This window comes from Littorina saxatilis, linkage group LG15, assembly GCF_037325665.1.
Source record: "Littorina saxatilis isolate snail1 linkage group LG15, US_GU_Lsax_2.0, whole genome shotgun sequence".
Lineage (NCBI taxonomy): Eukaryota > Metazoa > Mollusca > Gastropoda > Littorinimorpha > Littorinidae > Littorina > Littorina saxatilis.
Window position 1 is genome coordinate 34,033,050 of NC_090259.1, and position 27,987 is coordinate 34,061,036.

Sequence of the window (27,987 nt, forward strand, 5' to 3'; positions counted from 1 at the left end):
GAAGCTGCTAATTTACGTCAGATTCGGGTCCGCAAAGCGTGACTTTGCCGGATCGCGACGAATGACGTCACTATACTAATGACGACACGAGCGACGTATCATGCAACATTTATCGACATTCCAGGCGAGGAGCTCAATCCCAGGAAAGACCCTAGTGCAAAAAAAACATTAAAAACCACCTACGGTGAACAAATTAAAGGATCAAGATGGGTATGTATATTTGCTTTGAGTTTTACTGACACGCTGTGGTCAATCAATGACTAAAAAAGTAATAACTGAATCGGTTTTTGAGCTTGTTGACTAGGCTATGTAGTATGTAGGCAGCTCGTATTTTGCGTTGAGGTCATATATTTAATAATGTCCCAGTCCCAGTTGTTATATGACTTGTGGATCGAAATCACCTTTTAAAACTGATTGGTTGGGGTCAGTTGTGTGTGTGTGGGGGGGGGGGGGGAGAGAGATTCGAACAACAGTGGAACCTCCCTTTTAATACCCCCCAATTGAAGACTTCTCCCTTTCTAAGACCTTGATTTTTCAGACCTTTTGTTCACAACGTCTGTAAATTTACCACCATTTTAAGACTACCTTAAGACTACCTCCTTTTAAGATTTTTGGAGGTCTTAACAGGGGGGGGGGTTCCACTGTACAAGTAATGAGTCATGTGTCTAACTGATTTGGGGGGGGGGGGGGGAGAGATTCGAACTACAAGTTATGAGTCATGTGTCTAGTCACCAACAGATTGATTGATGCTCGGATTTTTGTTTTTGTGTGTTTTGTTGTTGTTGTTGTCATAGACAAATATAACTAGCACAACCGCTTATCACGGATACCCCGTAAATTTTCTTTAACATTATTAAGTGCTACAGATCTGCAATATTAACCCCAGGTTCATTTCACGTTCTTTTCCACGCAAATCAGGTATCGAAACAGTTCTTGGATACGAAGAGATCAAGGGATATCTCCACGTCAAAGGTAAATCATTTGACACTCTCACTTGCCTGTGACTGTCTCTCTCAGGCGGTGATTATTGCTCACTTTCGCCGGCGTTTCCTCCCAGTGTGCCACAGATTCACAGAAAAGAGAGAGAGAGAGAGAGAGAGAGAGAGAGAGAGAGAGAGAGACTCGGGGGCACACAGAAAAACACACAGACATAATTATGCGAACACTGAGACGCGCGCACACACACACACACTGCACTCACCCACACACGCACACACACAACCACACACGTCACTCACACACACACACACACACACTGCACTCACGGCCACACACACACACAACCACACACGTCACACACACTCACACACACAACCACACACACACACACACACAACACTCACTCACAGACACACACACACACCAACCACTGTGACACACGCACGGCGTGGCAGGGTGAGCCGTGACTGATCAGAAGTCGATGGTATAACCGGAGGCGGATGATGCCGTGAAATGTATCCCTGATAACTGTGGTTACAATGTACGTTACGCTGCAGCAAAAGAGCGGGACACGTTCGTCCAGACGACAGATGAGCAGAAGTCGAAGAACAAGGACAAGTTGCAGTTCCTTCGTCACGTCAACGATGAGCTGCGCAAAGAGGTGGCTTTCCACCAGAGCGTAAGTACGAGTACAGTGGAACCCCCCTTTTAAGACCTCCCAAAATGTGAGAAAATTATCAGTGTCTTTGATGTAGCCAAGTGCACTTCGCTACCTAAACACTCTAGTCTAACCATTGCATAGCGAAACAGCCTAGTACAGTATAAACGGAGTCACCTACTCCGTAGCAGACGATACGATGATGCGCGCGCACTTTGCTGGCGCAAATTCTAATAAAATACCTTTCAGCATTCTGCAGTCCGGTAGTCAACCAGGTTTCGAGTGCGAAAGGTGTGTAACTTCCAAACTAATCATCACTGTGTCTTAATTATGGAAGCCAGCAACGTTGATTTGGTCTCAGCGGATTCATGATTGCATGATGATTAACATGTTATCGGTTTGATTTTTGAGGCTTCTGTTTTAGATTTGTGACAGCGTCGTATTTGTTGATATTGTTCGATTTGGGGATTTTTTTTTAAATGGGGGAGAAGCTGACTTATTATGTAATATGTCAACTAAACAAACAGAGGTAAAACAAAAAAAGGGGGGGGGGGGGTGGGGCTCGTGTTTACCGTTGCATTTGACTTACAGAAACACTTTAGGCCAAAAAAAAAAAAATGTCTGTTTAGGGTAACATGACCAAAAAAAGTAGGGTCGGTAGGTAGGTAGGTTTTTTTTTTTTTTTTTTTTTTTGTGTGTGTGTGTGTGTGTAAATGAAACGCCAAATGTCTCTTTTTAGCATTTTTACCTCTTTTTTTTCTTTTTTTTTTTGAAATCAAAAAAAAGTTTTTGGGTCGGCGCCAAATCGATAGGGTCGGTCGGGTTACCCTAAACAGACAATTTTTTTTTTGGCCTTAGCTTTAGTTTCTAATTTGATTTTATTTGAAATAAATTAAAGATGTTTTTTTTTATATAATTCAATGTCCTTCAAAATCGAAACACAAACAAAGAGGGGGATTAGGGTATAAATAGATTTTGTTCTCCCTAGCCTAAATAATAAGAATTTCGGTTATGGGTCGGTTTTCGCCCGCAACGTCGTACAGTGTTATTGTAGCCTGAACTGTGTGCGCGCGCGTTTGTGTGCGTGTGTTTGTGTGTGTGTGTGTGTGTTCCAGGGAGGGAAGCACGTGGTGAACAAAGTCTTCGTGTCAAGACCCAAGGAAAAACCGGCCATGAAGGGGAAGGATCTGAGGGTAAGAGAGACATCCGTTTTCATCTCTAAACCTTAACATACCTTCCATTCCCTTGCAGTCTTGTTTCCAGGCCTCGGTCTTTGGCCATTGACGCATCATTTTGTGATCTGACGCATTGTTCTGACCCCTGGCCGGTCGACTGTCCAATAGTTTTGACATGTAGGAGTTCTTCTGACATAACAATGTTTCTGCAACCAGGGATTTTGTTCCGCACATATTCTCAATCTAGATCCAACTGACCTTTTTTCCTCCCGAATCTGGGACCAACACTGCCTTGTATGTACTTCATCATGTAAACCACCACAGATCTGTCCTGGCTTTTTCACGTTATAAAAGCATACTTCCACTTTGACACCGAGTAGCAACAATCAACAGCCTATATAGTTGCTCAGTCTTGCAAGATGCAGCAGGATGAAACCTTCTGCGCGGATTTACAGTTGCAAATTGACATAGGAGTTCCTTGTGAAGGGGCATGTTGTGTGATTAAACTGTGTCACTTTTGTTAGCTTACATAACCTTTTAACTTATATCGGTCATGTGAACGAAAGTTTGTGTGTGTGTGTGTGTGTGTGTGTGTGTGCGGGTGTGTGTGTGTGTGTGTGGTGCGCGCGCGTGTGTGTGTGTGTGGTGTGTGTGTGTGTGTGTGCGCGCTCGCGCGCGTGCGTGCCTGCGTTTCACTGAGCTTGCCTTCCTGGCTGCCTGCCTGACTGCTTTTCTCTATAGGTTCGTCTCTCTGTTCGTCTGGCTATTCGTGTGCGTGTGTCAGTGCGGTGTGCGCGCCAGTACGCTTGGCTGTCTGTCGGCATGCCTGCCACTGTATCTCTCCCTGTGTGTGCAGACGTCAGCCCAGATAATGGACCAGAAGGCGTTCGAGGTGTCCCGATCGCTGGGCAAGCAGAACTACTATCTGGAACGGTCACAGGAAAAGCTGGCCCACAAGATAAGGCAGCTGTCAGACATCAAGTACCGGCTCGAGTACAACCCCTCAGTAGCAAAAATCGAGGTAAGAGTCTCTTACATTTTCATCAACGCGCAGTGAATTGCTAACCGCAAAATCACAGTGATCCTCTTCCAGCAGACATCCAGTATTGATAAGTTGTTTCTGATATGCTGATAGTTAGTGTAAGTTATTTCTAATATGCTGACTGTTAGCAAATGATAATATTAACAGACATGTCGAGAAAATGGGAAAATGTCTGTTATCATTTGCTTACAGTCAGAATATTAGAAGAAAAAAAGGTTTAACTACCGTCTATTTTAACCAAAAGAAATTTAGACAGAACAGCCGCAACTGATGGGGACTGGATCGCTCCTATCTGATTATGCCTGTCAGTCAAAGCATTCTCGTGACCTGGGTCAGCCAACCAATCACTCACCTGACGTGATGAATATTATTTAGTAACAGGTGAAATGCGTTCACACAACAATCTCACAAGATCAACCATGTTGAAAATGCGTTTCAGTTGCTTCGATTTTTCTTGTCCAACAGAGAGCAAAAGATTTAGAATAGACGCCAGACAGAAATGAAATGACACAAAGAGAGAGATATATATACTCTTTAAAAAATAAGTTAAGGACCGGTCACGAAATGTTCGCAATCTTTAAAATATTCGCCAAAAATCAAGGATTTGACAATTCATATGAAACGTCACTTTTTTGAATTAACGAAAGGGCAGTGAATCTTGTTCTAGGAACATTTTTGGTAGGCAGTGTCACTGTGTCATGCTAAACAGGCAGAAAAAGTGAGGTTTTCTTTAAAAAGTGGGCAGTTTTCAAAGTCCTATGAAATCGGTGCAAAAACCAGTAATGCACGTGCTACAACAGGGTTCCACCCACGAAATATGCTAACAAATTTGTGTTTGTAAAATGACACACTGACAAAATAATGCAATGAAACATCATGCCCCTATCACGAACACGGAGAGACTTGGATAAGGCAAGGGGAGTTTGATGACTACAAGATGTTGTTTCTGTCAGGCAAGTGGTTCAGAGTGTTGCAGTGGTCGGCCTACAGTCACCACAACAATGAAAGATCGCCTCATCCAAATAAAGGTCATGCAGCAAAAACAAAGTTACTGCAAAGACAGGCATCGACCATGAGCTGCCACCACACACTGTTGTCAGGAATCAAAGTGTTACAAACTGCTTATGACACGCTTTTAACTTCAGTGAAAGACGCCCTGTCCGCAAAACAACATTGACTGCCAACCATACAGCTGCCAACCGAGCCTGGTGCACTCAACATGTGAGGTGGTCACGTCATCGTAAGGCTCAGTTCTTGTTTACAGATGGGTCCCGCCACTTTTTGGATCCTGCTGATGGACGCATCAGAGTCTCGCTGGAGGCGTCGTGGAGACGCTTTGCAGATGGCGCTGTTATAGAACGAAATCGTTTGATGGGGGCGCTGTGATGGTCTGGGGAGAGATCATCTTACGTTGTAGGACATCTCACTACCGATTAGCGGGAGACTGACAAGTGATTGCTGCCTGAATAAGATTTTGCAATTATTCGTCGAAAGAAATACTACTGTTGTGAATTTGAAATCAGAGGGTTGTCTAGAGTAACAAGCTCTAGCGTTGTTTTCGCTGGCATTTTTGACGTGACATTTTCTAGACAGTCCTGAGTTCTTCAATAAAACAATACAGACAAAATTAAATCATTTAACCTTGTCATTTCTTTATGGCATGCGTTTGAAAATGTGGTCCTTAACTTTTTTTGAAGGGTATATATATTATATATATGACGTAAAGTGAGTGACGCAATTTCACTTGATTCTTCAAAACTTTGACAATGACATTTTCAAGTGAGCGGGTCGGCATTGCACACTCAGAGGGTGGGTGGTGCCTTACCGTTCTGTAAATCATCAACCGAAAAAACTGGCGTGTCGGTATTTTGACTCACCTGAGTAATGGGTGAGTCTTAGTGTCAATCCATGTCCGTCCGTAAAGATGGCCGGACGGCCGGACGAAAAAACTTCACTTTGAGGTTATCTCGGATGTTTTTCAAGCTAGAACTTTGAAACTTTGCACACTTTTAGGGTTTGGTTATCTCACGAAGTGACCCGAGTTTGATTGACCCTTGTCAAGTTTTGTCATGGGGTCATGTTCGATTTATAAAAACTTAACGTTGAGGTTATCTTTGATTCTTTTAAAGCTAGAGCTTTGACACTGCACACTTCTAGGGTTTGATAATCTCCCGACTTGACCTACGTTTGATTGACCCTTGTTAAGTTTTGGGGTCACAGAACTTGGGGTCACAGGGGGTCATGTTCGATTTATAATAACTTAACATTGACGTTATTTCAGGCGGTGTTGAAGCTAGAGCTTTGAAACTTTCAACTCTTCAAGGGTTTGATAAGCTGATGACATGACCATAGTTTGGTTGACCCCCGTCACATTTTGGGGTCACAGCGGGGTCATGTTCATTAACACTTTATGTTGCTTGCAAAATGCCGGCGAGATAATGATCAATGACTAAATGAATCAGAAGAATGGAAATGAAAAGAAATGAATCAGGTCAGAATCACACCCTTTCAGTAGCATTTTATTTCGTCATTAATCATTACCTCGCTGGCATTTTGCAAGCGAGCCACACGATCTTGAGATAAGTTATTTAACTGTTTTATACGTGTTTGTCTGTCTGTCTATTTCAAAGACCGTTTTGTTGACGTTCTAGTAAATGTAATGGGTTTTTTTTCTCAATAATAAACGTTCGTCATACCTACCATTCTTGTGGGGTTTTTTATTCATCAACACCACAGTGAGAAGCTAACCGCAAAAGCACAGTGTTCTAGTCATCCTACTCGGTGGTCCACGAGAGAGCACTGAGGGAGTAGCATAGGGTACGTGGTACATCGAACATACAAGCACAACGAGAGAAGTACTGGTAACCACCTGCAGTAGTGAGAAATGCAAGTTTTACACCCTCACGGCAAAGCCATTAGGGGCATATTCCCGGGTTTTAACCCGACTTTAGATGAGATACACAAGTGTATACGTGTTTAGGTGGTATCAGCCATCTGCACTTATGGCAGAATGACCGAGGTCTTTTACGTGCCACTGTGGTGACACGGGGCTGGGAGATGGATACCGTCTCTGGGTCTGCACATAGCCCATGACCCGTGTCCGTCCCGGCCTGGATTCGAATCAGCGACCTTTTGATCACAAGTCCAGTGATCTACCACCAGGAGCTACCTGGACCCCCCACCCTCAGAGAGAAAAAAACAAGTGAAGGTCAGAATCACACATTTTCGGTAGCAAATGAGTCCCAATGAAAACATGCTAAAAGAGGCATTGAGATATTGGTATTGCATGCCAGTTGCCATCCAATTGAGGTGTGGGTGTGACTGCTTGTTGTTGTCAGGCCTTCATGAAGGCGACTGCTTGTTGTTGTCAGGCCTACATGAAGGCGACTGCTTGTTGTTGTCAGGCCTTCATGAAGGCGACTGCTTGTTGTTGTCAGGCCTTCATGAAGGCGACTGCTTGTTGTTGTCAGGCCTACATGAAGGCGCAGAGCAAGGCGGAGCTGGTGAAGATGAAGCTGATGGATGCCGTCAACACCGCCAACTACTACAGGAAGATCATACAGAGTCTGCAGAAGGTGAGCCAGATCATCAAGATTTCATAATCTCCACGCATGACCCGGGTTTGACAGACTTTCTTCAAATTTTTCAAAGTCCCAAATGGGCCAAGTTAGGGTAAACAATGGAGAGAGAAACAAATTGTTTCCTTCAATGTTTTTATTAGCTTCATCTTTGACACTGCTCGGGTTTGATGACATCCAGACATGACCCAAGTCGGCCTGACTCTTATCAAATGTCACAAATGGGTTGAGTTCTGGAAAAACGGAGAATTATAATGTTCGTGACTGCTAGGCATGACCCTTGTCTTGGTGATCCTGCTCAAATTTTAGTTACAGTTGGGGTAGAGTTTGGGTCAACAAGCAACAAACTATCATTTTCTTGGGTGTTCAGAGAGCTAGAGTAGCAGATGATTTGTTTCTGATTTAAATTAATATGACGAGGGTGAGGCATATGAGCATTTGCTTTTCTTGTTTCTTTGTGCTGTTTTCCCATGCCAGGAGATCTCCAGCAGCAACCAGCAGGTGAAGGCGATGACCAAGTGCAAGGCGGAGAAGTACAACATCGTCAAGGAGGTCAACGCCATTGGGGACGGTTGCGTCAAGGAGTTCAAGATAGTACAGGTGTGTTGAAGTTTGACTTCCTGAACTTTTGTTCAACATGCTTGCCTTGTCTCACTTTTCTTTTGTCCTTCATTCCTTTTCTCCTTCAACAGGAAAAGGTACCATGTACTAAATAGAGAATGCTACATGGCTTGCTGTGTCGTACCAGATTTACACGAGGTTTTTTTTTAAATATTGAAGTGCGAGCGAAAGCGAGCTGTTCACTATTTGAAAAAGCAACGAGTGTAAATCTGGTACGAAACAGCAAGCCATGTAGTATTCTGTTTATCCTACATACTGTACTCACGTGTATTTTACTGAAAATGTCCTGCAGTCGAGGCAGCTAAATTGAAGACGCTTGTTTTGGAACCTCGATTTCTTCTAAAGCCTCGTGCAATCTATTACGTCAAAGCAAAGAAACGTCACTCTGAAAGTGTGGCGTGACGTGTTAGTTGTAAAGATTCATGGAGGTAATTAGCGAGCGCAATTTTTGTTTCTATAAAAAACGCTGGCGCTGGACCCGAGTACTCTTCAGACTGGCTCGCTCCCCCAGTATGAAAGTTTCTGTCTTGTGCACGTGGATTTAAAAAAATAAATAAATAAATAAATATTTATTTATTTTACACAATTAAAAAAATTATTAGAGTGAAATAAAACATTAAAACGTTCATAATAAACAATAGTAAACAGGAATTTAAAAAAAAAAATAGACCGCCCATGCCGGGAATCGAACCCGGATCACTTTGGCCATAGACGAATCGCTTTCCACCAGGATCACTTGGATTAAAAAAAAAAAAAAAAAAAAAATTTACACAATTAAAAAAATTATTAGAGTATAATAAAACATTAAAACGTTCATAATAAACAATAGTAAACAAGAATTAAAAAAAAAAAAAATAGACCGCCCATGCCGGGAATCGAAACCGGATCCCTTTGGCCATAGTCGGAAACGCTTTCCTCCAAGCCAACAAATCTGACATTCGCCAGTGAACTCAAATGCCTGTAGTCCTCGCGCACGCAAAGCACGCAAAGCCTGGTACGGTGTCGCTGGCTTGGCTGGGCGGTTTATCAGCCGAACGGCTATTCTGACCCACCGCGAATTGCGCCCTCCGTTAAGAGTCGTTTTTGTGGATTATTTGCCATTTAGGTCCCAGGTAACATTATGAAGTTTTAATACGATCAATCGGACCTATTATCAAGTTAGTGTATCAACTTTTGAACGAACTGCGCCCAGTAGTTTCCCAGCAATAAGCTGTTAAGTCGAGACAGACACACAGACACACAATTAAAGTCTGCTGGACCCTAGTACTGCGTACTCGGGGATAATGACGTTTGTCTCGGTGACGTTGGCACCATAAGCAGTGGAAAAACAGGTCCCTGCCAGACTTGCTTGACATGACCTCATTTACATGATATACACACGTGTGATTTGAACGATTATTATCTCACGGGTGTCTCTCTCACGTCTGTAGAATAAAGGATATTAACTTACATCTTGATTTTTGACTTACTTGAGTAATCGGTGAGCCTTATGGACTGGGTGGCCGAGTGGTAACGCACTTGCGCTCGGAAGCGAGAGGTTGCGTGTTCAGGCCTGGGTCAGGCCGCAATTTTCTCCCCCCTTTCCTAACCTAGGTGGTGGGTTCAAGTGCTAGTCTTTCGGATGAGACGAAAAACCGAGGTCCCTTCGTGTACACTACATTGGGGTGTGCACGTTAAAGATCCCACGATTGACAAAAGGGTCTTTCGTGGCAAAATTGTATAGGCATAGATAAAAATGTCCACCAAATACCCGTGTGACTTGGAATAAAGTGTAAAAAAATTCCATCTCACACGGCATTAAGTCTCAGGGCTTGGAAACATGAATACACGCATGCAGGAAAAAAAAAATGGGTAGCGCCGTATACTGTATGGCAGCTCGCTTTCCCCTGGGAGAAAGCAGCCCGAATTTCTGTGAGGTTACCCTCATGGACTATATAAAATCGTATCCTTATCCTTATCCTTAGTACTCAGTTCAGAGACATCCTGCTTGTTGCCGCGCGAGCAGAATTTTTTTTCCTCTTTATCTTCACTGGGTGGGCAGCAGGTGTTTTCAGACAGGTCAGACACTGGGTCTACTGAGCAGTGTTCGTCCGTGGTCAACAAAGTTAATATTGAGGTTATCTCGGATGATTTTCAAGCTAGAACTTTGAAACTTTGCACACTTGTAGGGTTTGATGATCTCCCGACGTGACCCTAGTTTTGTTGACCATATTTGTTTCGAATAGTCGGACGTGAACATTCTCTTGAACATTATTTTATGAAGTTGAAAAAGCTTCTTTTTTTCTTTATTTCTTTGTTCTTGGGGGGGGGGGGGGTCATAAACAGTGGATCCTCTGTTTAAGACATCTACAAAATCTGAGAAAATCAGCTCTTAAAGAAAAAAGTGGGTCGTAAAATGTGTGAAAGTGGAAGAAGTCTTTTATTGGGGGGTCTTAAAAGGGGGGCTCCACATTAAAGGGTCATGATGAAAGCGAGACGTAAAAGCATTTGCTTTTCTTCTGTAATACATTATGTTTGTGTTTGTGCATGCGTTCGATCGTGCATGTGTGTGTGTGTGTGTGCCTTTGTGTGTGTGTGCCTTTGTGTGTGTGTTTTGTGAATGTCACGGTGTCTGATATGTCTGCCTGTGTCTACAAGTGCATACATGCATTAATCTGTCTGTGTGTTTGTCTGTGTGTTCAGAACCAGATGCGGCCGCTGCACATCATGATCGAGAACAAGACCCGTGAGTTTGACGAAAACCTGAGGAACAAAAAGAAAGAATACAAGGAACAACTCCGTGAAACCAACACCAAGTGTATGGGCGAACTCAAGGTGTGTGTTTGTGTGTGTGTGTGTGTGGGGTGGGGTAAGGTGGGGAGATGTGTGCGTGTGGGGTGATGTGTTGTGGGAGGTGGTGTGATAGGGCTGAGGTGTGTGACGCAGTGGGGTGGGGTGTGTGTCACAGTGGGGTGGGGTGTGTGTCACAGTGGGGTGGGGTGTGTGTCACAGTGGGGTGGGGTGTGTGTCACCGTGGGGTGGGGTAGGTGTCACAGTGGGGTGAGGTGTGTGTCACAGTGGGGTGGGGTGTGTGTCACAGTGGGGTGGGGTAGGTGTCACAGTGGGGTGGGGTAGGTGTCACAGTGGGGTGGGGGGTGTGTCACCGTGGGGTGGGGGGTGTATCACAGTGGGGTGGGGTGTGTGTCACAGTGGTGTGGGGTGTGTGTCACAGTGGGGTGGGGTGTGTGTCACAGTGGGATGGGGTGTGTGTCACAGTGGGGTGGGGCGTGTCACAGTGGGGTGGGGTGTGTGTCACAGTAGTGTGGGTGTGTGTCACAGTGGGATGGGGTGTGTGTCACAGTGGGGGGTGTGTGTGTGTGTCACAGTGGGGTGGGGTGTGTGTCACAGTGGGGTGGGGTGTGTGTCACAGTGGGGTGGGGTGTGTGTCACAGTGAGGTGGGGTGTGTCACAGTCGGGTGGAGTGTGTATCACAGGGGGGTGGGGTATGTGTCACAGTGGGGAGGGGTGTGTGTCACAGTGGGGTGAGGTGTGTGTCACAGTGGGGTGGGGTGGGTTGTCACAGTGGGGTGGGGTGTGTATCACATGGGGGTGGGGTGTGTGTCACAGTGGGGTGGGGTGTGTCACAGTGGGGTGGGGTGTGTGTCACAGTGGGGTGGGGTGTGTGTAACAGTGGGGTTTGGGTGTGTGTCACAGTGGGGTGGGGTAGGTGTCACAGTGGGGTGGGTGTGTGTCACAGTGGGGTTTGGGTGTGTGTCACAGTGGGGTGGGGTAGGTGTCACAGTGGGGTGGGTGTGTGTCACAGTGGGGTGGGGTGTGTGTCACAGTGGGGTGGGGTAGGTGTCACAGTGGGGTGGGGTGCGTCACAGTGGGGTGCGGTGTGTATCACAGTGGGGTGGGGTGTGTGTAACGGTGGGGGGGGGTGTGGGGTGTGTAACAGTGGGGTGGGGTGGTGTGTGTTGGTGAGTGATAAAGAGAGACAAGAAAAACATGGGCGAAGTGTATGTGCAAGCTCAAGGTGTGTGTGGAGTGGGTTGGTGTGGGGCGGGGATGTGTTAGAGTGAGTGATGCAAGAAGAAAGTGTACAAGGAACAACTTCTGGAAACCAACACTTAGTTTATGGTCGAGGGGGGGGGGGGTATTTCTAGGGGGCGAGGGGGGAGGTAATGCGGTGTTGGTAGGGTGGTTGTTAGTAGGGAATGGGTGTGTGCGTGCCTTGCGTGCATGCGCGCGCTCGTGTGTGTATGTGTTTGTGTGTGTGTGTGTGTGTGTGTTTGTCAGTGTGTGTGTGTGTGTGTGTGTGTGTGTGTGTGTGTGTGTAGTGTGTGTGTGTGTGTGTGTGTCTGTGAGAGAGAGAAGGAGAGACAGAGAGAAAGAGAGAGACGCTGAAGAATGTAGTGTTATTTTTTCCAGATGGACATTGTTGAGGACGATAATCCAGGTCAGTGCAATAACATCACCGCTTACAAATAATACTTCTGTTTTATTTCGTCTTCTTGGCTTTCTTTTGTAAATTCTTTCAGAGGCTTTTCTTTTCTAAGGTCATGTTTAGCTAGCGTATTACCATACAATCAAAACTTTACATCAAACTTAATGCTTGTGCGTCATTCTAGTTTAGTTTTGTTGTCTGTGTCTCACGCCGTTCGCCACGCACCTCTCTCCTTCGGGATTGTGACATGAATGACATTTAAAAAGCCTGAAAAGATTGGAGGTGGAGTACTTGATGCAACACGCAGGAGAGATGGTATCCTCAATTTCACTTTGATTCGAGGGTCGTCAACAACCTGTGCACACACTGCCTGCCAAAAAATGCCCGTCTCTGTGAACGAAGACCAACATTTGTCATGTTGCAAACTAGGTTAAGAACAAGTCGCGTAAGGCGAAATTACTACATTTAGTCAAGCTGTGGAACTCACAGAATGAAACTGAACGCACTGCATTTTTGACTCACATGCGAAGCAAAAGTGAGTCTATGTACTCACCCGGGTCGTCCGTCCGTCCGTCCGTCCGTCCGTCCGTCCGGCCGGCCGGCCGGCCGGAAAACTTTAACGTTGGATATTTCTTGGACACTATTCAGTCTATCAGTACCAAATTTGGCAAGATGGTGTATGATGACAAGGCCCCAAAAAACATACATAGCATCTTGACCTTGCTTCAAGGTCAAGGTCGCAGGGGCCATAAATGTTGTCTAAAAAACAGCTATTTTTCAAATTTTTCCCATTTTCTCTGAAGTTTTTGAGATTGAATACCTCACCTATATATGATATATAGGGCAAAGTAAGCCCCATCTTTTGATACCAGTTTGGTTTACCTTGCTTCAAGGTCAAGGTCACAGGAGCTCTTCAAAGTTGGATTGTATACATATTTTGAAGTGACCTTGACCCTGAACTATGGAAGATAACTGTTTCAAACTTAAAAATTATGTGGGGCACATGTTATGCTTTCATCATGAGACACATTTGGTCACATATGATCAAGGTCAAGGTCACTTTGACCCTTATGAAATGTGACCAAAATAAGGTAGTGAACCACTAAAAGTGACCATATCTCATGGTAGAAAGAGCCAATAAGCACCATTGTACTTCCTATGTCTTGAATTAACAGCTTTGTGTTGCATGACCTTGGATGACCTTGACCTTGGGTCAAGGTCACATGTATTTTGGTAGGGAAAATGTGTAAAGCAGTTCTTAGTGTATGTCATTGCTAGGTTTAGTTATTTGACCTTGACCCTGAAGGTCATGTAAATGTCAAGGTCAAGCATGTGAGTCGTATGGGCTTTGCCCTTCTTGTTTCACAATGACCGTAGTCCGCCGCTCGTGCAAAAGGCAGTGAAATTGACGAGCCTGTTTAGCGCGGTAGTGGTTGCGCACGCTCAGTTTTCTGTACCTCTCTTCGTTTTAACTTTATGAGCGTGTTTTTAATCCAAACATATCATATCTATATGTTTTTGGAATCAGGAACCGACAAGGAATAAGATGAAAGTGTTTTTAAATCGATTTAGGACATTTTATTTTAATCATAATTTTTATATTTTTAATTTTTAGAGCTTGTTTTTAATCCGAATACAATATATTTATATGCTTTTGGAATCAGAAAATAATGAAAAATAAGATGAACGTAATTTTGGATCGTTTTATAAAAATTATAATTTTAATTACAATTTTTGAGTCACTTGAGAAAAAGTGACTCTATGTAATCGGTCAGTGTTAGTCTGTCCGGCCGGCCGTCCGGCCGTCCGGCCGGCCGTCCGTAGACACCACCTTAACGTTGGACTTTTCTCGGAAACTATCAAAGCGATCCGGCTCATATTTTGTTTAGTCGTGACCTCCAATGACCTCTACACTTTAACGATGGTTTCGTTGACCTTTGACCTTTTTCAAGGTCACAGGTCAGCGTCAAAGGAAAAATTAGACATTTTATATCTTTGACAAAGTTCATCGGATGTGATTGAAACTTTGTAGGATTATTCTTTACATCAAAGTATTTACATCTGTAGCCTTTTACGAACGTTATCAGAAAAACAAGGGAGATAACTAGCCTTTTCTGTTCGGCAACACACAACTTAACGTTGGGCTTTTCTCGGAAACAATAAAAGTGACCGGGCTCAAATTTTATGTGAACGTGACTCCCAGTGACCTCTACACTTTGACGTCTGCTTTGGTGACCTTTGACCTTTTTCAAGGTCACAGGTATGTCTTGAAGGAAAAAAATTTAAATATCATATCTCTGAAACTATTCATCGGATTTGATTCAAACTTTATAGGATTATTCTTTACATCAAATTATTTACATCTGTATTGTGTTGTGAATAGCAATTTCTTCCTGTCCATCTGATGCCTCATATAATATTCAGAACTGCGAAAGTGACTCGATCGAGCGTTTGCTCTTCTTGTTGACTCACATGCGAAGCAAAAGTGAGTCTATGTACTCACCCGAGTCGTCCGTCCGTCCGTCCCCCCCCGTCCGTCCGTCCGTCCGTCCGTCCGTCCGGAAAACTTTAACGTTGGATTTTCTTGGACACTATTAAGTCTATCAACACCTGATGTGGCCTGATGGTGTATGGTTACAAGATCTCAAAAAACATGTGCGGCAACTTGACCTCACTTCAAGTTCAAGGTCACAGGGGCCGTAATTGTTGTCTTAAACGACCATTTTTCACATTTTCGCATTTTCTCTGAAGTTTTTGAGATTTAATACCTCACCTATATATGATATATAGGGCAATGTAAGCCCCATCTTTTGATACCAGTTTGGTTTACCTTGCTTCAAGGTCAAGGTCACAGGAGCTCTTCAAAGTTGGATTGTATACATATTTTGAAGTGACCTTGACCCTGAACTATGGAAGATAACTGTTTCAAACTTAAAAATTATGTGGGGCACATGTTATGCTTTCATCATGAGACACATTTGGTCACATATGATCAAGGTCAAGGTCACTTTGACCCTTATGAAATGTGACCAAAATAAGGTAGTGAACCACTAAAAGTGACCATATCTCATGGTAGAAAGTGCCAATAAGCACCATTGTACTTCCTATGTCTTGAATTAACAGCTTTGTGTTGCATGACCTTGGATGACCTTGACCTTGGGTCAAGGTCACATGTATTTTGGTAGGAAAAATGTGTAAAGCAGTTCTTAGTGTATGATGTCATTGCTAGGTTTAGTTATTTGACCTTGACCCTGAAGGTCAAGGTCATGTAAAGGTCAAGGTCAAGCATGTGAGTCGTATGGGCTTTGCCCTTCTTGTTAGATTGTTAATGACCAAAGTCATTAATTAATTTGTAAGCCTCCACGCTGAAATGCAATACCAAAGTCCGGCTTTTGTGGAAGATTGCTTGGCCAAAATTTCAATATATTTTATTGAAAAATGAGTGTGTGACAGTGCCGCCTCAACTTTTACAAAAAGCCGGATATGACGTCATCAAAGACATGTATCCAAAAAATGAAAAATAATCTGGGGATATCATACCCAGGAACTCTCATGTCAAATTTCATAAAGATCGGTCCAGTAGTTTACTCTGAATCGCTCTACACACACACACACACACACACACACACACACACACACACACACACATACACCACGACCCTCGTCTCGATTCCCCCTCTATGTTAAAACATTTAGTCAAAACTTGACTAAATGTAAAAAGAAGGTGGCTTTTAACTTGCACTTAGAGGATGTCTTGGAGAGCACAGGATGAAATAGTACAGGAAATACAACGTAATGTTACTTGCAAGGTTGAGGACGAAGTTTGTGTAATGTACAAATTGATGTCGTCGACAGATGCACGTAAAGCCAAAGAGCTGAACACGGTGATCGAGCTCAAGAGTTTCCAGGACATCTTCGAGGAGGTCAAGGAGGCACTGGACATCTCCGATGTCAGGGTCAGTTAGTGGTCATCTTTCTTTTTCATGGTATACAGTATTAGGAAGAAGGGTATAAACATGCACGCGCGAACACACAGGTGAAATGGTTTGACCTTTATGCTTTTTTTGTTTTAAGTGTAAGTGAGCTGGGGGGGGGGGGGGGGGGGGGGTTCCTGGCCATCCAATGTTCCTCTCAGAGAAAACAAAATGTGGACTTTGGACCCCTGCCTTCAGTTGGAACCCCCCCCCCCCCCCCCCCTCAAACGAACTTGGTCCGGCCCTGAGTGAGTGGTAGGCACATTCATCCGATTAAGCCCTCCAGATTTGACATTTGGGGTTATCTAAAGGACCTCTTATGCAAAAAAACTACCTTACAAAATCCGTGAGTTGTAAACAGCATAGGCAGTCTGAGGGTTTTAATCGGATGAGTGTTGTTACTGCTCAATGTCAAACCTCGCACTGTTGAGTCGATCCCCAAATAGACGAACTCCCGACGTGCTAAGTCGAGTGCAGAAGGAACACCAGCTGAGCATGAGACGAGTTGCTTGGGGCGGTGCGCACCGAAGCAATCGCAGTGCCGTTTTCAAAACCCCATTTCTTGGCGCAGTGCAGAAAAGCGCACGCGAAGCGCACCGCGAGCAGCTTTTGGATGTGCTCGCCTGCCGCGATTAGGGTTTTCAAAGATGGCGGCGACGTTGGAACTGCGATGGAGTCAGTGTAGCGTGTCGCGGCCTCCTCGGCGTGGTTTTCGAGGTGAACCGAGGGATTGACTGTTTTTGAAGGTTTAGTGACCACTCCAGCTGACATTCCCATCATAACGACATTCTGGCTGACAATTTCATTGACCGAATCGTCTGCTGGCTAAGGTGTTATAACTTTCTTTCACATCTCGCATCATCGTCTCCTTTTTGCGTCGCCATCTTGAAGCGCTCTGTCTAGATATGATTCGTTTCATGAGCCAAAGAAAGTGACTTCGCTGAGAAAAAGTGCATTGATTCATATGCAACTCATTAACCTTATTACAGGACGTGTTGAGTCGAGTGCAGGAGGAACACCTGCGCTACAAGCGCTTGTGCGACCAGTTGGACGAGAGCAACCTGCTGTATGACATGCTGACCGCTGAGCTGGAGGACCTCCGGGAAATGCTGGGCAACCTCACCTATGACCCCGCTCCTCTCGGCATGTACGTCTTCCCCTAGAGAAGGGTGTAGGGGCGGTGAATGTGTGTGTGTCTGTCTGTGTGTGTCTGTCTGTGTGTGTGTGTGTGTGTCTGTCTGTGTGTGTGTGTGGGTCTGTCTGTGTGTGTCTGTGTGTGTGTGTGTGTGTGTGTCTGTGTGTGTCTGTATGTGTGTGTGTGTGTGTGTGTGTGTACAGGTGTCTGTGCCGGTGTGTGTGTGCGTCTGTGTCCATGTATATATATAGCTATTCTGATGGACACGTGGGGGAATTCGGGGGCTGTGATTGGATGGTCTCACACATCCCTTTTCCGATCATCAAAGCATAACGCTACGAAAGTTGGCCATTTTTGCCGATATCCAAACGATATCGGCAATAACAAAGACGCATGGTTCCGGTTTCTTCCACGTGTATAAAGTACACGCATACCTCGCCAGGTTTGTTTCTGTCACTCTGTGACTAGTCGACAGACGATGCCATTTGCTTTGTGTGTGTTTTTGTTGTTGCTTACTGTACATGACATACATTACGTGTAAAATCCAGTTCTTTAACAGGCAACAAACCTTGCAAATTTCCAGAAGCGACCTATCTCGGATTCTAGCAGACGATCTCTCCAATGTTTAACACAAAATCAGCAAACTCTCCTGTCACATAGAACGTCCATTGTACAGTGCAATGTTGAAATGAAGTTACCGGTTTGAAACATTTCGTCGTTTCTTCTGAGAAAATCCTTGTTCTCTTATCATCTACAGATTTACCGCTGTCTTCACCACGCGAATTCCCAACAGAAGTCAGACTTTCGAACATACAATCTACGTAGGCAAGCATGATACGTCATGACGTCATATGATTCCTAACATATTGACGTAATGCTGAGCATCCGGTTATCTCGAGTTTTCTCCGTAATACATGTCCGTGGGTTTTTCAATGTTCGGTTATTTCCGTGGCTTCCTGCGGAAAGGGAACCGTCGTCTGCAATCAACGACATGGACCATTCTGGTACTTGTCGCTGACAAAAACATGATTCTAACACAGAATTTAATGTCAGAATAGCTATATAAACGCTATTGTGTTTTCATCGTAGCAATAGGGTCCGATATTTAGACTCGAACAAGTATAATGCGACTCGTCTTCGACTCGTCGGCATTATACTTGTCTCGTCTAAATATCGGGCCCTATTGCTACGCTGAAAACACAATAGCTGTTAATATCAGTGTCTATCTGTGTCTATGTTTACCTCTATGTCTCTATCCGTGTTTGTCTATGTTCTTGCAAGTCAAAGGAATGTGTCGATGTCTGTGTCTATATCCGTGTCTATCTGCGTTTATGTCATTCTCCATGTCTATGTCTTTCTCTGTGTCTCGATCCGTGTCAATGTATGTCTATGTCCTTGCAGTTCAAAGCAATGTGTCTATGCCTGTGTCTATATCCGTGCCTATCAATGTCTATCTCCATGTCCATGTCCATGTCTCTATGCAGGACTATATCTAGAAAGGGGAGAGGGGCGTGGGGTGGTAGTTGGGGAGGGTCATGGGTTCCGAAAGTCCCCCCCCCCCCTCCTTGTCCGTCAAATGTTAGTTTTTTTGCCCAAAGCGAGACCCAAAACTCCTTTCAAATGCTACATTACAGCAGCATGTTGGGGCGAGGCTTGGCCAGCCACTGGACCCCTCCTTCATTTGGGAAGCCCCTCCTTCTGATACACTAGGTCCAGCCCCGCTATGTGTGTACAGGTCAGTGGCGTACGAGCAAGAGCTGTCGAGGGAGGCGGAGATGCAGATGGCGCGCGTGCAGGACGCGGTGCGCAGGCTGACAGGCCAGGAGAAGACCATTGCTGGCATCAAGCTGGCCACTGTCGCCATCCACAGCAAGCTCATCTACGTCAAGCTACATTCGGTCAGTCACATCACGCGCATTTTCTTCTTTCTCGCGTTCTTTTGCTTCCCCTTTTTGACTCACCTGAGAAATCGGCGAGTCTTAGTCCTGAGGACTGTCCGTCCGTATGGACGGCCGGCCACCAAAAAAAAAACCACCTTAACGTTGAGGTTATCTCGGATGCTTCTCAAGCTAGAACTTTGAAACTGTCCACGCTTCTACTTTCTAGGGTTTGATGATCTCCCGACATGACCCTATAGTTTGATTGACCCTCGTCAATTTGGGGGGTTACATCGGGGTCATGTTCGTTTCATAAAAACTTTACTTTGAGGTTATCTGAGGCTTTTTCAAAGCGAGAGCTTTGAAACTTAGCACACTTCAAGCGTTTGATGATCTGCTGACATGACCCTTGTCACCGACCACTGAATAATAATTCTTGACCTCATCAAGCTATGTCTTTGTATGACTGACAGCTTTGTGCCTGGGGTATTTTAGTCTTGGCTAGACTATTGGTGATGAAATCATGTTAGAAATGAGGTCATGTAAGTGTCTGAGTACACATATGTTGTCTTGGCCAGCCAAAAACCAATTTGGTCAAGAACATTATTATTTTACACATTGACATGCTTCCATTTGAAGCTTCGACGTCTTCATCGTGGATTGACGCCCGACCAAAGCTAATTGAAGCCCGACGGAGCGAAGCGACGGAGGGCTTCAAATTAGACTTTGGTCGGGCGTCAATCCACGATGAAGACCGAGAAGTTTCAAATGGAGGCATGTCAATGTTATTGTAATGTAATTCAATCTGACGACGATCTCTTTCCTGCTTTCATGCGGTTGTAAACAGACAGACTTGGTTCTGTTCTTTTCACACACTACTTTCAGTCCACCAACCTGCAAGGGACAAGTCCCAAGAAATATGTTTCTGTATTTCTTATTTATCACTCTGCTCCTGGGTTTTTACATTTAGTCAAGTTTTGACTAAATGTTTTAACATAGACGGGGGGAATCGAGACGAGGGTGGTAGTGTATGTGTGTATGTATGTATGTGTGTGTGTGTGTGTGTGTGTGTGTGTGTGTGTGTGTGTGTGTGTGTGTGTGTGTGTCTAGAGCGATTCAGAGAAACCTACTGGACCAATCTTCATGAAATTTCACATGAGAGTTCGTGTGTATAATATCCCCAGACTTTTTTTCATTTTTTCGATTAATGTCCTTGATGACGTCATATCCGGCTTTTTGTGAAAGTTGAGGCAGCACTGTCACGCCCTCATTTTGTAACCAAATTGGTTGAAAGTTTGGTGAAGCAATCTTCGACGAAGCCCAGACTATGGTATTGCATTTCAGCTTGGAGGCTTAAAAACTACTTAATTAGTTTGCTCATTAAAGTTGTCATTAAAATCAAGTTTTCACTAACAAATTTAAAAATGATTGCATCATATTCCTCAATTTCTCCTGAATTCAAACATATATACATAGGTATTATGTTTACTCTAAAAATGTGCTCAGAATGACAGAAAAATAGGTTAAGTAAGTACTGCGTTTCCACGCTACCCGGAGACGAGCGTGACCCGTCTCTTTTTTGGGGTGTGGTTAGTCGAGACTATCTTAAATATAGTCTCGGCGATGACTGTTTATTGTGTTTATCTGTTATTTTTAATGCCGACAGCTTGACTAAATGTTTTTATATCGCTTCACGCGACTTGTTTTTCTTTCACATACATTATCCCTTCTTTTCTGACGGGTTTCTGGACAGCAAACTCTAAACAATTTCTTTTCGTCACAAAAGCGATCTTTGGAATTGACTGATGACATTAAATGTAATGAGAGGTGTTTTTTGAAAGTATTGAGACTCGTTGGGACTCGAACTGTTTCCGGGAGAGAATTCCACAAAACGCTGCCAGAACTTGATTTAAAGAGATTTATCCGTGGAATGGGGACATTGAATTTTCGGTTTGGTTTTGTTTTACATTTTGTAATGAAAGCACGTGGTGCACGGCCGGAAAGGATGTTTGTGAAGGAGTACGCCTTTATTTAATTTAAATCTTTCTTTTAAGGGCAAAATCTTGAGAGAGAGAGAGAGAGAGAGAGAGAGAGAGAGAGAGAGAGAGAGAGAGAGAGAGAGAGAGAGAGAGAGTTTAAAGTGATAATGTCCGACAAGAAAAGAGTCACTCATCGCCCCAAGAGCTATACAGTTAAGGTTGGAGGTTGTACGTATTTATGTGACCACACACCACAAATACCTTAAAACAAACGTTTGAGCGTTGAGTTACTCTGAAAACGGCTGTGCTTTGAGCGGGCATCCCAGACTGTCATTCTCAGTGTGACTTTGCGCCAGTCATAATTTGTCGTCCCACCCCTGAGTATTTCATGCGCTATTCCTAGAGATACGTACATATTTGAAATTGAGCCGAGAGCTACATAGTTCGTTTTGGGGCAGTGTTGAATAGATGACAAAACATACGAGAAAGGTCTTAGGATTAGTATTTACGCGTTCTATTTTTCAAATATGAATGCTGTGTTTGGCAGTCGTTTCAGACCGTGATTTTCTCAAACGGGCGGTGTGTTTGTTTATATTATGCGGAGCGTTTTAGCCCTGTATGGCACGGAATATGCATGCTTTTGCCAGATTGTACATTTGACTTCCTCAATCCAACGGTCTTAATCTGCTTTGACGAATGCGTATCTATGAGGACTAAATAAAATATGATGACGAACGGAATCCGGCTTCTGACACAGGAGAGCTGAGCGAAGCAAACCGCTCGCTGATTAAAATTTATTTAATTATTTGGTATAGTTTCGGAGCAATTTTGAGCAAATCATTGCAGTACAGCGAATGTCCCTTGACATTCTTAAGGTCCAAATCGTCGGAAAACTGTCCAAAATGGCGCCTTAAGTGTAGTAACTTTAAGTTGGACTACCTTGCTGTGTGCAGACCCAGCCGACGTTACTGGTGGGCGAGCCAGGCAAGGACATGGAGGTGATCTGGAACAAGACGGAGAAGCTGTTGGCTCGCTACGGCGACGGCAACATGGAGGGCGAGGACCACGACCCTAGGGAGGTCAGTGGCTTGTCAATATGCCATGGTCTTGTTGTTGTTGTTGTTGGTGTTGTTGTTGGTAGTGTTGTTGTTGGTAGTGTTGTTGTTGGTGTTGTTGTTGGTGGTGTTGTTGTTGGTGGTGGTGGTCTTGTTGTTGTTCACGTGGTGGTGGTAGTCTTGTTGTTGCTACTGCTAGTTTTGTTGTTGTTGTTTTTGACTCACCTGAGTAATTGGTGAGTCTTAGTATTCATATGTGTCCGTCTGTTGACAAAATAACTTAACGTTGAGGTTATCTCTGATGGTTTTGAAGCAAGAGATTTTGAAACTGTAACACTTCTAGGGTGTTAGATAATCTCCCGACTTGACCTAAGTTTGATTGACCCTCGTCAAGTTTTGGGGTCACAGGGGGTCATGTTCGTTTCGTAATAACTTAACATTTACGTTATTTCAGGCGTTTTTGAAGCTAGAGCTTTGAAACTTTGAACACTTCAAGGGTATAATAATCTGCCAACATGACCCTAGTTTGGTTTACCCACGTCACATTTTGGACTCACAGCGGGGTCCTGTTCGTTAAAACTTTACGTTGAGGATTTCTCAGTTGTTTGGGGAGAAAAAGCCTTTACAATTTCACACCTTTTTAGGTGTTGATAATCAGCAGACATGACCAAAATGTGGCTTGTTTTCATCAAATTTCAGAGTCACAGTATGAAAATGTTTACTAGAGAAGATTTTCACCCCTGAAATATCCACTGAGCTATCAAGAAAATAAGTCTTGAGGTCATCAAGCTATGATGTCATTGTTTGATTTGGTCGCAGCTTGGTGTTCGTTTTTATTTTAAAGTCTTAGCGGTCATGTTATGATGTCAAAGTGTCAGAAATGAGGTCGCGCAAGTGTCAGTCTGAGTTCACATATTTTGTCTGGGCTAGCCAAGACTCAATTTGGGAAAGAAAATAAATAGAGAATATTTCATGGCTTGCTGTGTCATACCACAGGCGGAAGGTATCGTTCACTGGACCACTACTTCCATAGAAAGACTACAAGGTTTGTCACTCAGCTTCGAGTCGTGCTCCACTAACTTGAGAAAAAAATTATGCACAAAATAATTGCCAATGTCAAGAACCTTTGCAACTGTGCAAATGCCGTGATAAATGAATGTTCTAACTATCTGTACCTTTTATATTTAGCTGCCTGTCCGCTGCATGTTTTTAAACCGTATTTTGTGCGACCAAACGTGTCTGTCAACGGCATCCCACTTAGATCCTGTGCGCCTGATGATCGTCGTATGTCCGAGGAGATAGTAGTTCGATGCGATCATTGGCTAATAACCGGACGTTTTCTTCATTTTTATTCGGCAAACGGCTCTTCGCCAAAAACCTAAAGTGAAACTCCCGTGGGTAGCTTCCCTTTGCTGCAATATTTACATATGTTTTAGACCAATGAGCACTGGTATGCATATTCGGTGCGGGATGCATGATTTCTTACCGGCTACAGGATTGCGGTTCGCAAACGAACATTCGTCCAAATGATGGTTAAAAACAACCTGGAGCGGACGGCAGCTGAAAATTAAAGGTACATACGGTTAAAATAATCATTCAACTGTATTTATTTGACCTAACACAGACTGTAGGAAGAGGCAAACCGTCAATTAAAGGTAAGCCTACATACGGTTAAAATAATCATTCAACTGTATTTATTTGACCTAACACAGACTGTAGGAAGAGGCAAACCGTCTTGAACAAAAAAATTGTTCGCAGGAAGCGACTCCAAGAACACAGACGACTCGAAGTGAGTGTCAAACCTTGTAGTCTTTCTATGGAAGTAGTGGTCCAGTGAACGATACCTTCCGCCTGTGGTCATACCAGATTTACACGAGTTGGTTTTTTTAAATATTGAACTGCGAACGAAAGCGAGCTGTTCACTATTTGAAAAAGTAACGAGTGTAAATCTGGTTCGACACAGCAAGCTATGTAGTATTCTGTTTATCCTACATACTGTACTTACGTGTATTTTACTGAAAATGTCCTGCAGTCGAGGCGGCTAAATTGAAGACGCTTGTTTTGGAACCTCGATCTCTTCTAAAGCCTCGTGCAATCTATTACGTCAAAGTAAAGAAACGTCACTCTGAAAGCGTGGCGTGACGTGTTAGTTCTAAAAATTCATCGAGGGTAATTAGCGAGCGCAATTTGTTTTTCTATAATGACGTTTGTCTCGGTCAGTGACTTTGGTATCATAAGGAGTGGGAAAAAACAGGTCCCTGCCAGACTTGCTTGACATGACCTCACTATACACACGTGGGATTTGAACGATTATTATCTCACGAGTGTCTCTCTCACGTATGTAGGATAAGTAATGATTCGTGTTAAAGATTTAAAAAATCTTTTTTTTCTCAAGATTGTGTGGATGTTGAGTATGTCAGGCTAGTGATGGTAGTGGGAGATGGGGGGTGTGCAAGCTTGTATGTTAGATATTCTTGAGGGTTACAGGGCCGGACTAGGCGAAGAGGAGGGGGGGGGGGTTGCCAGTGGTGGCCCAGGGGGCAGGGGCGGATCAGTTCATTTTATGGGTGGTTTTTTTTCAAAAGTATATTGTGAAGATATGGGTGTGAAGGCGCGAAGCGCCGAGCCGACGGCGCGAAGCGCCTAGCTAACTAGGGGGGTCCGGGGGCATGCCCCCCCGGAAAATTTTGAAAAAAGGATGCAAAATGGTGCAATCTGGTGCATTCTCAGGATGATCATTACCAGTTTCAGGCAGCAGATTTTGTCACTGATTAATACCCCAAAAATTGAAACTCAATGTAAAATAAAGAAATGCATACCTCATTCAATATTTTTGAGTCACTTGAGAAAAAGTGACTCTATGTAATCGGTCAGTGTTAGTCTGTCCGGCCGGCCGTCCGTAGACACCACCTTAACGTTGGACTTTTCTCGGAAACTATCAAAGCGATCGGGCTCATATTTCAAGTTGTTTAGTCGTGACCTCCAATGACCTCTACACTTTAACGATGGTTTCGTTGACCTTTGACCTTTTTCAAGGTCACAGGTCAGCGTCAAAGGAAAAATTAGACATTTTATATCTTTTCTCGGAAACTATCAAAGCGATCGGGCTCATATTTTGTTTAGTCGTGACCTCCAATGACCTCTACACTTTAACGATGGTTTCGTTGACCTTTGACCTTTTTCAAGGTCACAGGTCAGCGTCAAAGGAAAAATTAGACATTTTATATCTTTGACAAAGTTCATCGGATGTGATTGAAACTTTGTAGGATTATTCTTTACATCAAAGTATTTACATCTGTAGCCTTTTACGAACGTTATCAGAAAAACAAGGGAGATAACTAGCCTTTTCTGTTCGGCAACACACAACTTAACGTTGGGCTTTTCTCGGAAACTATAAAAGTGACCGGGCTCAAATTTTATGTGAACGTGACTCATTGTGTTGTGAATAGCAATTTCTTCCTGTCCATCTGATGCCTCATATAATATTCAGAACTGCGAAAGTGACTCGATCGAGCGTTTGCTCTTCTTGTTATTTTTTCTGGGGGGGGGGGGGGGGTCCGGAAACCCTAGAACCCCCCCCCCCTCGTTGTGGTGGTCAGGGGGCGAAGCCCCCTGAAGCTGATGGGTAGGTCATATTCTGAGATAGGAAAATGGTCGCTCCTTGCATGAAACGGCATAAAATAAGCAATAATAAAAAAAATTAAATAAGTAAGGTACATGTTTAGGCTAGGGGGGGGGGGGGGGGTTGCGCAACCCCCATAACCCCCCCGGTAGTCCGGCCCTGGGTTAAATAACTTACGTTGTCGCATCTTATTTCGTCTTGTTCTCTTCTCATCTCACTTCTTCTGATCTTTCCCTCAGCTTCAAAAGTTCTTCGAGCAACGCCTCCCGGAGGACAACAGCCGCTGCGTGCTTCGGCCCCTGGACTACAGGTCAATGGACAAGATAAGATACGACTTCGATGACGTACAGGCGAGCTACGTATCACGTGACGACATCAAGAAACGTCAACAGGAAATTCTTAAACCAAAGAAGCGAAAACCACCAGCTGGCAGAAAGGGTCCCACCAAAGGCGGCAAGAAATAAGCGGAGACAAGGATAGACGTGTGTAGGATGGTTTTGCTTGATGACTTGCGTGTTTGACTCTGTATGTGTGCGTGTGTGTGTGTGTGTGTGTGTGTGTGTGTGTGTGTGTGTGTGTGTGTGTGAGAGAGAGAGAGAGAGAGAGAGAGAGAGAGAGTGCTTGTTTGAGTTCATTTACATGTATGTTTCTCCATTTCAATTAATTGTGTACTTTGCTGTATTAGTGATTTCAAAGTGATTGTAGGCGTTTCACTACGACATATTTATATTTTAGTGAATAATTTATTTTTACGGTTTTTGAACTTAATCTAGTAATGTTCTTAGTTGTTTATTTTTTAAGAAAATACGCATGATTACCAGAACATACCTTTAACTGTATGTATTTATAGAATATTGTATCTATTTGTTACATTTATACAAAATTTACATTTTAACACGAAAAACGTTGTTTTCTTTAGAACTTTTTCTGACTGTTCATTACATAATTTCTTTGGGTTATTGAGTCACTTGAGAAAAAGTGACTCTATGTAATCGGTCAGTGTTAGTCTGTCCGGCCGGCCGTCCGGCCGGCCGGCCGGCCGGCCGTCCGTAGACACCACCTTAACGTTGGACTTTTCTCGGAAACTATCAAAGCGATCCGGCTCATATTTTGTTTAGTCGTGACCTCCAATGACCTCTACACTTTAACGATGGTTTCGTTGACCTTTGACCTTTTTCAAGGTCACAGGTCAGCGTCAAAGGAAAAATTAGACATTTTATATCTTTGACAAAGTTCATCGGATGTGATTGAAACTTTGTAGGATTATTCTTTACATCAAAGTATTTACATCTGTAGCCTTTTACGAACGTTATCAGAAAAACAAGGGAGATAACTAGCCTTTTCTGTTCGGCAACACACAACTTAACGTTGGGCTTTTCTCGGAAACTATAAAAGTGACCGGGCTCAAATTTTATGTGAACGTGACTCCCAGTGACCTCTACACTTTGACGTCTGCTTTGGTGACCTTTGACCTTTTTCAAGGTCACAGGTATGTCTTGAAGGAAAAAAATTTAAATATCATATCTCTGAAACTATTCATCGGATTTGATTCAAACTTTATAGGATTATTCTTTACATCAAATTATTTACATCTGTATTGTGTTGTGAATAGCAATTTCTTCCTGTCCATCTGATGCCTCATATAATATTCAGAACTGCGAAAGTGACTCGATCGAGCGTTTGCTCTTCTTGTTTTTCTTTTAGTATGAGGCCTATTATTCAACTTTTCATCGCATAATTTCTTTTTTTAAACTTTAAGATAGATATAGTATGCGAATGTACACTGCATGGAAAAAGACATTGTATTTATTTGAGTATGAACCATATTCCAACAGACAGTAAAAGGATTGTCAAACAAGTTATGGTAAGCGACAATACTTTGCATTCTGTTACTCTGTGCGTTCGT

At 43.7% G+C, this 27,987-nt stretch overlaps 1 protein-coding gene across 1 annotated transcript; it reads left to right on the plus strand.

Annotated features, from left to right (window-relative positions):
* Positions 1 to 81: 81 nt before the first annotated feature.
* Positions 82 to 27,956, plus strand: LOC138949172 (uncharacterized protein PF3D7_1120000-like). Its single transcript, XM_070320944.1, has 14 exons — positions 82 to 210; positions 919 to 972; positions 1,497 to 1,618; positions 2,713 to 2,790; positions 3,629 to 3,793; positions 7,285 to 7,389; positions 7,870 to 7,992; positions 10,696 to 10,827; positions 12,424 to 12,451; positions 16,295 to 16,395; positions 17,403 to 17,560; positions 19,284 to 19,446; positions 22,358 to 22,483; positions 26,321 to 27,956. The coding sequence occupies exons 1-14, from the start codon at positions 207 to 209 to the stop codon at positions 26,543 to 26,545; spliced, it is 1,584 nt and encodes a 527-aa protein (XP_070177045.1). The 5' UTR covers positions 82 to 206; the 3' UTR covers positions 26,546 to 27,956.
* Positions 27,957 to 27,987: the final 31 nt, after the last annotated feature.

What these genes read in the sequence shown, in the direction of transcription:
- LOC138949172 (XM_070320944.1), top strand. An exon ending in AGGTGGCTTTCCACCAGAGC is followed by an intron (nt 1,619 to 2,712) that starts GTAAGTACGAGT and finishes TGTGTGTTCCAG; the next exon opens with GGAGGGAAGCACGTGGTGAA. An exon ending in TGTTGAGGACGATAATCCAG is followed by an intron (nt 12,452 to 16,294) that starts GTCAGTGCAATA and finishes TGTCGTCGACAG; the next exon opens with ATGCACGTAAAGCCAAAGAG.